This window comes from Dermacentor andersoni, chromosome 9, assembly GCF_023375885.2.
Source record: "Dermacentor andersoni chromosome 9, qqDerAnde1_hic_scaffold, whole genome shotgun sequence".
NCBI lineage: Eukaryota > Metazoa > Arthropoda > Arachnida > Ixodida > Ixodidae > Dermacentor > Dermacentor andersoni.
In genome coordinates this window covers 67,661,654-67,674,665 of record NC_092822.1, presented here as the reverse complement: position 1 = coordinate 67,674,665, position 13,012 = coordinate 67,661,654, and the positions used below count along the sequence as shown (strand labels likewise).

The 13,012-nt window shown below is 45.3% G+C and overlaps 1 protein-coding gene across 3 annotated transcripts; it reads right to left on the bottom strand.

Moving 5' to 3' along the window:
- Positions 1 to 3,938: 3,938 nt before the first annotated feature.
- Positions 3,939 to 10,556, bottom strand: LOC126528205 (uncharacterized). Of its 3 annotated transcripts, XM_055069012.2 has the most exons (5): positions 10,085 to 10,556; positions 8,018 to 8,143; positions 7,791 to 7,924; positions 6,560 to 6,762; positions 3,939 to 4,290 (listed from the first exon to the last, which is right to left on the bottom strand). In XM_055069012.2, exons 1-5 carry the CDS (start codon positions 10,173 to 10,175, stop codon positions 4,014 to 4,016), a joined length of 831 nt encoding a protein of 276 aa, XP_054924987.1. In that variant the 5' UTR covers positions 10,176 to 10,556; the 3' UTR covers positions 3,939 to 4,013. The 3 variants fall into 3 exon arrangements, with proteins under 3 accessions (XP_054924987.1, XP_054924986.1, XP_050032050.1); XM_055069011.2 differs by having other exon boundaries at positions 3,945 to 4,290; positions 7,791 to 8,143; positions 10,085 to 10,552; XM_050176093.3 differs by lacking the exon at positions 10,085 to 10,556 and adding an exon at positions 9,802 to 10,031 and having other exon boundaries at positions 3,948 to 4,290; positions 7,791 to 8,143.
- Between the last annotated feature and the right edge of the window lie 2,456 nt (positions 10,557 to 13,012).

The window sequence follows — 13,012 nt, the reverse complement described above, 5'->3', positions numbered from 1 at the left end:
TGACGCTAAGCAGTGAGTATCTCACATTGTGTGAGTGACTCCTTGCGCGCTAGGACGCATGTATAAGGCATGTTTTCGCTGCAGCTAGCAAGCACTGGGGTTACGCGATGGTAGAGTAGCTGACTCCCGTTGACAGTTGACTCGCGTTGACAGGTTGCTGCCTTCGGTGCAGCAAGTGAACACTAAAAAGCTTGTGATTGCGCTGCTCGTTTCTGATGTTTAAGTTTCTCAAGAGGAATTTCATGTTGTATTGAGTAATTGCAGCTGTCACAATTTTAGTACTTGGTAGCAAGGGAAGTACAGATATTGACATGTACTCGAAAGATTAGTTATGTGTCAAATCTTGCAAGGATAACTAGGGTAAAGAGTTGTCGGTGCAACAGTTGATGTACCAGTATCTATATCACTGTATTGTATTCATAAAGCCATGGCCTTCATACGCAGCAGATGCATTTTATTGTAACGATACAATTTGTTTTCAGCTTCTACGAAGACTACTAATCTGCTTCTATTTGTACAAAAACACAACCCTGAAGACTGAGTACTTCAGAAGATACCCTCATTATTTTGAAATGTGCTTCACAATTGGAGCAGTCAGCAAGGTACTAAAATCACTATCGGTGCAATCGACTCCATATCTTTAGATATTGTCACGTGGTGGTGACGTTGAAGAACACAGTAGCAATACTGTGAACGACAAAACTAACTTTTATTGGGCGAACTTGTGCCCTCAAAAACAGGCTACACTTATAGCACAACGATAGCGGCGAACACGGTCGGCGATCGTCAAAAATCTGATCAGCGGGTCAAGCGCGTCGCCTTTTATACAGCAGTCGTCGAACGTTCCAGACTAATCGTTGGGACCCGCGTGCCTTCCACAAAGTTCTACACCATTCGCGTCACGCGATAAAATCAGATAACACAAGGTTCGACGACAACAGACAGCAGATAGAAGCATCGAAAACTTTCCAGAAACTTCGGATACACGCAGGCGCGTCCCGCGCTGTGCGGTAACATTTGTTAGGCGGTGAAACGTGTCGCCCGATAACGACAAACAAGTACACGTGTCAATATGACAGAAATTAGAACCTTAAACAAAGACTCTGAAAGAATTATGTAGATCCAAATGCAAATGCTGGAGTAAATATGAAGGAAAATTTTAATGGATTGGTATAAATGCTGTAATGGCATTGCGTGCGATTGTTTACTTTCATCCTATGCAATATCTAATAAATATATGGTTACGCATCACAAACATCACAATTTATAAATCTGTTGCGCCACGCTGCAACTTAATTGTAAATGCGTTTAAGGCGTTTGGGGGGGGGGGGGGCACTCGTTGCATATCGCTCCCTTATTGTACTGATTAATACTGATCTGAGTTCGGAGTCAATGACTCTTCTGCGAACGCTTTCAATGTCATACCGATAAGTAATGTGACTTATCGTTCGCACTCGACGCATTGCTCCATTCACCTCCAGTCTACAGCTTTATCCAAGTTCGCACAATAATCACCGACAGTAAGTGTCCGGAATCTGGCAGCTCGTTAGACGTGACGCGTCGGAGCGTATTTTTCGGAAATGCCCGAGTGCGGGGTAAAAGTTATAGTACGCGGGCTATGTCTCTTTAGCTGCCAAGGCTAACAACGCGCGCAATGGTATCAGTCGGGGTAGAGCTTTCAGATGACAAAGGGGCACGTCGCGCGTGAGCTCGAGTTCGTTACGTGCTCGCTTGATCGGCTGATTCGATACTTCGTCAGCCACCATGTTCGCGCCGCCGACCTCGAAAGCGCAGAATAACGCAAGCAAAGAATGCGAGTGAAAAAAAAAAAAAGGCTTTCCTTTCTCGCAAACACTTAGACTCGCCGCTTTCTCTTCGTGCTTTCGTTTTTTTATCCACTTAACGGTTTCTCGGTAAATGAAAGAGTAAGGCTGAGACACTTGCTCTGGTTAGATCGCGCTAAGTACGGAGCCGATGAGGTCATAAGCACTGTGCTACAGCGTCGTTGCAAGTCTTCGTGTAAAAAGAATACCATGGCACTGCTTTTGTTGTTGTTGTTGTTGTTGTTGTTGTTGTTGTTGTTGTTCTTGTTGTCTCTGTCTCCACTTTCTCAATATTGGATGCCACGTTGACTTTTAGGCGTAGGACAAAATAAGAGTTCTCTTTTTCTCAGTACTTTAAACATAATCGAAGATTAAGGTATTCTATCGAAGTGCTCGGAGGGCTATACGAGCCCAAACAGGCGTATGATAGAGAGATACGAGCTTTAGTAATATGCTGAAGATTTTAGCCGTACCCGCCGTGGTTGCTTAGTGGCTATGGTGCTTCGCTGTAAAGCCGTCCACGGCGGCCGCATTTCGATGGGGTCGAATTACCAACACACCCGTGTAATTAGATTTAGGTACCGTTAAAGAACCCCAGGTTGTCGGAGTCCCCCACTACGGCGTGCCTCATAATCAGATCGTGGTTTCAGCACGTAAAACCCCATTATTTAACTTTTTAATTATATTTGAGGCGTACGATATTTCGCCTTTAGCTCCAGCGCCATGAAAATCGTGATGACTCATGCATTGTCAGAACTGTAAACAATTTGTTTAGCTTCACTCTCTGGAGGTAGTCGATTGCAGCAAGTAGAGCACGGATTTAATCTTCGGTTCTGCTTGATTTTTTTTTCAGAATATTTAACATCAAATGAGGGGATCGCCGCAAGTAACCATCATTCGTTAATGCTTGAAAAAAACCATGCCTGGAGTGTCTTAATCTTAGATAACGTCATAATTATTACTTAATCAATGTTGTCATCAATTTCACCGTTAACGCCGCCCATTTTATGTCAACCGCAGGGCGATATTCATAGGCAGTGATAACAAGTTACATAGGTTTTGGGTCGGGCGACTGCATCTTATGCCTGTGAATTTGCTAACCACGTCATAAGCACAGGTCGTTTGCCGGTAATACCACAATGACTCAGCGGCTGACAGGGACTGACAGGCATCAGTGACAGGGAGCAAAAATAGTCCACGAACCAGTTGCATGCACTTCGCTTAATTAATAACTAACGGGGCATCCGATGTTGTTTCTGTTTCCACATTTTTTTTTTCTGAATAACGAAGCAAGCGAAGATGGCAAATTCTTATTGAATGATGTGGACCACAAAGTGCGACCTTGTTACGAAATCTGACAACAAATCAACGATGGGTGGAATGTTTTCTTTTGAAACTGGTAGAATAAAAGCGCATGTCAGGGCACGTACTATGTACTCATAATCTGATCATCTCATCCACTCATTATACATTCATCTTTTCTTTTATTTCCTCACGGAGGTGTCCTCAAGAGTTTTATAGGCCTAACGACAAATATTTGATCGATCGATCGATTGATTGATTGATTGATTGATTGATTGATTGATTGATTGATTGATTGATTGATTGATTGATTGATTGATTGATTGATTGATTGATTGATTGATTATTGCCTGATCGGCAGCGTACGTCGAGTGTATTAAGAAGCTTCAATACAGCGATAGGAACAAGCTTAACGCACTCTTCTCCCCACAAAGACTCCTAATCTGGAGAAGTCAGCGTTTACAAGCGTCCTTTTAAAATGTTACATCGCCTGCCAGTGGGTCACCGCTAATTTTCTAAACAGTGCGGCTTGTGGCCGGTGGCAGCCCCACAGCTTTCCTGTGGACTAGACGAGGGTTTCGACCGCTGCACATACCCGGATGTGTCATCGACCTGACGCTGAAAATCGGAGATACCGCAGCGAGAATACTGCTCCAATATATGCGTAGCTTTTCCTACGAGGAAGACCTGTACCTGCCATCGCTGACACACAGAGTTATTGCAGGCGCTCGCGTGTCGCTTCGAGATGGTTCTCCAATTGAAACGCCTGTAAGTCGATTCGACGTGAGTTCCAGCACCTGGCAAGGAAGCGAAGCAACGTACAACGCCACAGAGCAACCGCGCTTGCTTGCGACGAACGTACATTTATTGCTACCACGACGGGGCTGACTAGATTCCAGCGACCACGTTGACGCCGGCTTCTAGAGGACGCAGCTTCAGGCCCAGAATTCCGTGGATCACGTTGGCCAGGCCCAAGATGATGCCCTTGCACAGGTTGATGAGTCCTCCGGCGACTCCCCGGCAGATGAAGACGAGCTTGGCGACCACCGTTCCGCAGAAGTGGTAGATGTTGTCCAGGATGGATCGTGCTTGCCGTCGGTCGCGGATCTTGCCCGATGCGACGCCGCCGATGAACGTCCGGAACTTCTGCTCGGCCTCTTGGTTCCTGCGCCGGAAGAGATTTGCGTTTCCGTGTCTCCGAATGACAGACCGAAAGAACTGCGTGGCCTTCGTCTCAACATTGGTAAACTGCCTGACCGCTGAATAGCTCGTGTGTCTGTACAAAAAGAAAACGCTATGCTCGATCTCTCTGCTCCTGTCCCCTCCTTTCTCTGAAGCATAGGCGAGGTGAAATTGATTAAGTATCGAATCACAACTAGTGGGTAGCATAGGTATAAGTATAGAAGTGCTGGCAGTACAGAGAGTGGAAGGACTTAATGGCACAAGCGATAGAAGTCAATATTATTTGCCGCTTCTGTCAGTGTTCGTATTAAGAGCAGCGGTGGTAACTGGTAATAGTAGCTGCTGTTAACAGTCTTAGCAGGTAATAAGCAGCTAATATTATGGGGAATTAGTATACATTGTACTAGCTGTTATATACGAAGAAGTAACACCACTAGTATGACTGGCTGAAATCACAGTAGTGACAGGCACAATTTATTTATTTATTTATTTATTTATTTATTTATTTATTTATTTATTTATGTATTTGTTTGTGTATTTATTTATTTATTTATTTATTTATATTTATTTGTTCATTTTGGGCAGAATGGAGCATCCTGACCGCATGTAGGGTGACGTCAGTCTGGAATCAGGCGCCAAATTTTCAAACTTCTCTTCGATAAGTACTCTTTCCATTGGGCAGCCGTTTTCGATAATCATATCTCCAGCTTCAGGATTGGTGGAATTGGGTCTTACGAAGAACTCTAGCGTGAGTGATTTTTTTTTTTTTTTTTGGAATACGAACTCGGTGAAGTGGAATGATCGAGGTGTTGCAGAAGTATTTACTAGCGAGGTTCTAATAATGTTATCACTTGCGATAGCACAATGAAGAACGCAATAGTAAGTAATTTCCTTCATAACTGAGTAAGCGCGTCTATAAAGAACGATATAAGAGTTAAATGTGGATTACTAATTCGAGAAAACACCAGAATCTGTACTCACGAAAACGTCCTTACACTAAAGCTCTTCTTACGAACAGATGCCAGCTTATCGCGATGTTTGACATAAGCCTGTGTTCCTATGCTCGCCATGGACGGTATTGCAGACGCATAAGCGAACAGCGGCCATTTTAAATCTCCTTCTGATTCTGAAAGAAGACAGCTTCGCGAAGCTAGCATCGAAGTCAAAAACGATGCAGACTACGTTGCTGCCCAAACGAGATGGCGGCTGAGACGGAAGCTTACAAACTCGACGGGGAGGTTGTCTGCGCACAAGAAAACGTAGCCACGCTTTCTTGTGCGCTTAACGTAGGTAACGTCACGTTTTGCACAAAGTAATAAAATAAAATAAACGATACGCACTTTTCTTAACCTTTTCTTGTCGCCGCGAGATGACGTCACGTCGCAGAGGGCTTTATTTTTTCTTCATCGCCTTCCAAACGGTCCCAGACGCGTTCTATTACTATAGCGCTCGAAGCTGTCCCCTTGGCTGTGTACGTAGACTGTCTCCGATGCTGGCCAGAATTGGGACACGCCCAACGTTAGCACTGGTGGCCTGTCAATTGCGGGGAAAACTCACGTACGCAAAGCTTTCTGAATTCGGCCCCGGAGTCTGAACGTAACTCCACGGGACCTAGCCCATGTGGGTATCTGTAGCCAACAGGTCACGGCCTCACGCTGACCTCGCTGCCTTTACTTCTCTCTGCCTCTCTTTTAAAGCGAACCTTTCTTTGTCTCCTCTCCCCACGCGTTGCGGGAGCTGCCTGCAGCTTTCTGCAGCCCATTATGCAACAACTTCGACCCCTGAGCGTCTGCACGAATAGACAAGTAGAACAAGAGGCAAGTGGAGAAGGGAGCAATAAAACAGGAATCAGTAGAAAAGAATAAGAGGCACAACATTTGCATCAAGCATGCATTAACATGCATTAAGCGAGGAGCGACGAGCTCCATAATATTGAAGAAGTTGGCAACAAAGAAGTTAAAGTCGTACACGAAGAAGTGAAAAATTAGTGGTCTATGTAAGTAGGCCAGTGTGATGAAAGAAGTTAAGTGAACAAAATCTCACAAGAGCGTTCATTGAGCGAGAAGGGTTGAGCTACATTGAAATTGAAGAAAAAGAAGTCACAGCATTCAGTAAAGATCAACGAAGGCTTCCCTTGTCACCGATTCTAACATATGCGTGAGATTCACCGACATTTTTTTTTCCCCGTAGTTTCAAATCCTGAAGGAGGGTAATGATTGCGCGCCAGCCTTAGGCTTCCCATCGAGACTCACTTTCGGTGTAGTTCGTTGAGGCGCACGTCGAGCTCTCGCAGTCGCCGCCGGATCTGGAAGCGCCGGATGACTCCAATGCCCGTAGCGCCGGACAGCTCTCGGAGGATGGCGATGCGGATGGCCGTCAGGTTTCGCTCCATCTCGCGTCCTTCGTGAATCTTCGTCTCGATGACGCGGATCATCGGAGCCTCTCCGCGCAGTATCTGTCGCTCAGATCGCCGATTGGTCGCACAGATTACCGGAACGTACTTGAAATGCGTTATTCCACGAGCTCAAGCAAGAAATTCAGCCAGGCGACTAGATAAGCGGTCTAATTACTCAACAATTCTTGGGTAAAACAGATAAAGTAGGAGATAGAGGCCTTCTAGGGTTAGTGGTGAACTTGGGCTCACTTCAATTAATCTTAGTGTGGGCTTCTTGGAGCGCCATGTTAGCCTATCAGTGCATAAAAACACAGGGACGTTTGAAAAGACACAGAGAAAACGCTTTGTCGCCATCTTTTCTACTGTCCTTGTGTTTTTTGCGTGCTAGTAGACTAACGTTGGCTCATCATCAAGCATTCGCCTGATATCCGTGCTGATTTTGGCCAATAGCGTTAGATATTACTATACGCCTTGTAACAAGGTATTGCTGGGAGAGTGAATGATTGTTTGAATAATTGATTGATTGCTTCATTGAATAATTGATTTGTGAACTCATTCGTAGTAGGGGCGGAAGCATATGCTTCATGTTTTTGTAGGCGACAGCGACAGCAAACCATGCCATGCGCCAAATTGATCGCCTACAACACGCGCATTTTGGAAGTACTTCGCTATTCGTTAACCAAGTAAGTAAACCAAAGCGACGATGTAAGAAGTAAGTGTAAGAGTCGTACGTAAGCATTTGTGACGTCAAGTGATGCAATGATTGCAGCGGAAGACGAAAACCAACAAGAAAAACGAGTTACAACACATGACGCATCCCGCGTACCGAAGCAAGTGAAATACATATATTTGAAGAGGCTTGGAGTCCAAATGGTGACGGGATAAAGTAGTGCAAGATAATTTGCTGAATTATAGTTAACAACGGTGATTAGCCTGCAAAGCTCGTAACTTAGGTGTGTCAAAGCGAGCACCATGACTGGCGTGTTACACTATAGGTCATGAAAGCCAAAGCTATAATTTTGAAGTTTCACATGCGTTCCATATCTTAAGAACGATGGTATGGAAAGTAATGAAACGTAAGGATATACCTGCATTCCTACGTTGGTGCCGATGGGGCTGATGCCTGGCTGTTGCCAGAATACCTTTCGAAAGGCATCCGATTCTATAATGGTTCGGCTTCCGTTGATCCCGGTGGGAATAACTGGCCGTTGCGGTAGCCCACCTGTTTGTATTATAGTAGAACCCGTGCCGTATACAGATGGTTTAATGCCCGAGCCTGGCAGTAACGGGAATTCCCGTGGTGCGCTGCCTATACCTATAATAGATGATCCCGTGTTGCCGAAGGTTGTCTTGATACCCAGGCTTCTTTGGTTCAGTTGTCCATCTGATGATTTGTCGTTCGCGCTGGCAGAGGAGCTGATGGGGAGCTGCATGCTGTTGGCTGAAAGACAGAGAATATATTCGCTACATCTTACGTCCGAAAGTCTATTTTCAGCTTCCGGTTTAGCTCTTTCTTTGACGCCCTGTACAAACAACGTGGTTTTTAATAGTTTAAGAATAACGATTACAGAATTCATGCCATGAAATCTGGGTCCTTAGGACAAATACCGCGTTACGTTCGTCCAAGATTTCGCGCTTGCAACGGCCAAGGTACTAAGACAGCGTTACATCCGGATTGTATTCAACGTGTTGCCAGGATCTGTATTTAAAATCAAGACAAATTGTGAACTACGAAAGGTGCATTATGTTTCGGGAAAGCGCTGAGGTACTAGGCACATCTGTTCTTTAGTCCCTTGTTTGTTCAAATTCAATAGACGGTCCTCGGGCCCTACAACGTAAAACTATTCCAATATGACTTTATTGCAATCTCCGGACGCCAAATTTGTGTAACCGCCGACGCAAGCATCAGGTGGTGACCCGCAGGGTTGTCCTAGCAGACCATTCAAACGCACTCCTTTGTTTAAAGGCGGTCATTTTTCATTACTTTAAAAGCGAATAACATTGCCTACGGTGAGCAGCTGGTCTCATCTACTTGGCTCACAAGAGGCGAGGAGCACACTTAAGTGGAGAGGGATTCGATGCGGCCGAGCCAGTGCAGTGAAAATCGATAACCGCATGACGAGGGCGGTGCCGGCGTCTGCGGTTGGTCCGCTTTCCCTTACTTAGCTTGCGGTGGCTGGTTGAAAATCACGACGGCATGCAACGGAAGGTTAAGAATAATGCTAAAACGGATCCTCGGCAAACTACAGTTTGCAGAACGAGGTCGCAAACGTGCCGAAAGTGCTCGAAAACGTTACACGGCCACGCAAAAAGTTTTATTGTACGCAAATAAACCCATGCTCTCCGGCAGATGCGAGTAGGCAGTGCCTGAACGATCGGCAGCAGCCATCTTTTATTCCTTTCGGAACGGGGCAGCCTGCGGCTATCCAGAAAAAATTCAGTTTTGTTCGGCATATTATAGCATCTTTAACGCGTACACGTCACTTTGACGCGGTGAGTTTTCGCGGTTTGACAGGCAGGTGAAGTGGGTGCAGCCCAACAACTTTTAACCAATAGCCGAGGGCTAATTTTGAAAAGGCCTCGAATCACAAATAACTATATTTCTTATGTTCGGTCCGATTATACATAGTCAGTGTGTACGCGCCATATCAGATGAGGAGTCATCGCGGTTTTTGTGACGTCGCTTGACAGAGAGGCGAAGTAGGGGTGGTTCAAAAAAGTTTTTGACCAATCACGTAGCTCTGACTTCAGAATTGGAATAGAAAAGTTTGGAATAGCTTTACGTTATGGACACCCCTTGTCAGTTTTCATGAGCAAAAGAAAGGAGCAAGTGAGAAAGGAACGAAGTGTCTTGACCAGAAGTACATTACTTCGAGGAAAGCTTGAATAATCCAGACTAATAAATTATTATTATTATTATTCTTGCAAACGCAACGGAAGCATTATTATTCTACAATGACAACGTGGGGGCTACCATTCTAATACAGCAGCAAATTGTCCCTGCGGACTAGGTGGTGAAACGACGCACTCAGTGGTTCAGGCGATAATAGTTCTGCTGTTCGAAAGCTGTCAGCCTTCTTTGCGTCTATAAACTCTTACCAGATACTTGGGATTGCAAAATGGCAACTGCACCATAGAAAGTCAGAGTAGACAGCCATGTTTGAAGTCCTGGCACCGACATGCTTGTGGCTCAAGAGTGTGAATTTTACTAGCGCGGTTGGGAATGCGGGATTCTTTCGCTTTCTTTCCTCTTCTTTCTTGTCTCTCCGCTTCATAACCTTCTTTCCACCCACACTTTACATCCCGTTTCTTGTATTTCTTACAAAAGCAAAAAGGAAAGAAAATGAGCGACGTGGTTGCGGCAGAGCGAATTGGGACGTACCTGAGCCGCCTTCGAATGACCCATTGTCAATAGTTCGGTGCAATCGGGCGAAGAACTGAAGTCCAAGGTTCAGACAGAACATCGAAAGCATTCAACTGCTGTACTGCTCCGCCTCCGAACATCACTGTTCGCTGTGCTGTCCGTTTACAGTTCTCGTTATAGTAGCGTTCGGCTTAGGCCGGCGGGGTCAAACTTTCGAACAAAACACTAGGCGGGAGAAATCGGCCTTCCAGAGTTGTTGAAATAAAGTGGGTAACAAACGGAAGTTCTGCGTCGTATCTCCCGTGTTCATCATCGGATAGGACAAAACCTTAGATGGATTTACGGCTACCAGAACGGTGCAACTTCGCTCTATCTCTAATGAGCATGACCGCTAGTTTCCCGCATAAGCTTTAATTGCTACCGTACCCCTGCGTCGAACTCTGACAGAGTGGGTCTCGCGGGGCAATACATGCTCCCTGGCCAACAGCAGCTCTCACACGCCGTCGCAAATCAGGTCCTGTCACGAAAGAAAAAAAAGAAGGAGCGAGTGAGAAAGGAACCAAGTGCCTTGACCACAGGTGCAGCACTTCTAGGAACGCGTGGAATGGCTCGTCATCGTTTCCTTTCAAGGAACGTGGCCGCGGCCTATAGCACCCTTGGGCCCGTTTACGTCCGCGGTTGAGTTACAATCAGGAACAGCACAGGTACTGCGTAAGCTGGGTACGTAGGCGGCTTGGCGTGTTTTTTTACAAGTTTCAGCTGGAGCCTAAGCCACAGTTGAAGCTTAAAACAGAGTCGGTGTCGAAGCTTGAGCGAATGCCAACTTAACCCACTTGATCAATATGTTTGCTTCCGTTTTTTTTTTCAGTAATGTTGTTGTTTGTTTTATGTAATTGGGGTGTCGGTAGGTGGCGTTCAAATTGCACACCCAGCGATGGTTCCTTTGGAGCAAAAAAAAACACTAAATCTGTAAGACCATGCTTTTGTGTGCTGCAGGTGCCAGAATCGATGCAGTAGCCGGAAACACGTCGCGGCTACAATGTTTTGAACACCACATATTATGGAACGTGTACAAGTTGATTGATAGCCTCGACCAAAAAATGGGAAGAGCATTCGTGAAAGGCCAAGACTATTCGGAACGAGTCATCTGACAACCTCGCTCGAACGAATTTTGTGCATATACTTTGCCTAGTTTACCTCGAGTAACACCACCATTTTAGTGTACAGCTAACCCCTGTATTCTATAAAATGTTCCTTTACTCGACACTCCACCTCGACTCAAGGAAGGAGATAGCAACGCCACCCGACGACAGAAGTGGTAACTTTGCTTCATGATCACCCATGGTAATTCTGTGGAGGGTAGTCTCTTGATCAGTCGAAGGGCGGTGGTGTTCCCAACAAGACGGAGTGAAGAGGAGCTTCGAGTCGACAACCGTTTCAGAATGCGGGGTAAGTGTCCGAGTTTCCCTAGGCCAAGTGAAAACCGTCCATTTCTGGTGTACCGCAGACCGAGGGGAGCGAGAGATAGCCCTCGAAAATCGTTCAGTGGCAGTAAGAACTGCGTGTGTCTTGGTACGTACGCACGTCTTTTTTTTTCTTTTTTGTGGACAAGCAATTACGTCTGTTGAGAAGGGAGGGTATGGTGGTGAGCGCAAACTCTCATGCTCGCATTTCTGTGTGAACGTGCCTACGTGTCAGTGGTAATTGCTTGCATATGTGTTGTGAGCGTGCCTGCTTGTGTGTGTCTGTACTAGAGTGTGCAGAAAGGGGGTTGACCGACGGGCCCGATTTTTATTAATCATATCATAAGAAGCCAACAAACAAACATGCCAATTAGGACAACACAGGGGAAATTACATGTACTTACTAACTGAAATAAAGAAAGGATAAATTAATGGAAATGAAAGTGAATGAAAAAACAACTTGTCGCAGGTGGGGCACGATCCCACGTCTTCGAATTACGTGTACGATGCTCTACCAATTGAGCTACCGCGGTGTCGTCTTCTCATCCACTTTCTGGGGTATTTATGAGTTACTATTATAACTAACCCCGGGAGTGTTAGCCAGCGCCACCACTCACAAACCTTAGCGGCGGATGTGGAACATCCTTTCTGCCGCAGGCGTCACGAGTACGTGATCTTTTCTACACTAGTGTGTATAGCCTACACTACTCTAGCGTGTAATCTACACTAGAGCGTGTAAGTTTCTGCGTGTGTGCGGGCGGCTTCTCAGTGACCTGGAGTATAAAACACAGCTGATGGTTATTGAGCCCAAAAATGCATGCACGCACCAACCGACTTCGAAAACTGCTTGCATGCAATTTCGGGTGATCCAGTGTTAATTTATTGTAATGCAGGGTCGGCCTTTTTACGTGCCGAGGCGCCAGGTAAGACAAGTAATAAGAAACTTGAGTAAGGGCGTACGAATATACGGAATTGTCGACTAGCAAGTCGAATATTGTCCAATCCGATTTGTCCTTCGAATCGAATAGTCGCTTTTCTTAAATACGATTATTTTTAATAGCTTTCGGATACTTTCAGTTGTCAGACTTTATTAGCCAGACTTTGTCTGATAAATCACTATAATTTTAACTGGGCGAATATTCCTTACTATGTGAACAGACTGTTTATTAGAGCCCAATGATTCATTTCTGCTATCACTAAACATGGCTCCGTAATGCACACTGAAATAACAGAAACTTCTCAGCGCTGTGAATATACCAACATGTGAACATCGCTTTATGTTACTGGTAAGAAAACGGCTGCTCGTTATTCGCAAACTATTCAAAATTTTTTTCATATTGATTCGATTCGCCTCTGGCGCTAATTGATTCCTATTTGATTCCATATCGAAAGCTGCCGTTCGCACACCCCCAGAACTGAGTGCATTCCGTTTCTTTTATTTTACGGCTTCGGGGAAATTTTAGTAAACGAAACCAAGCACTCC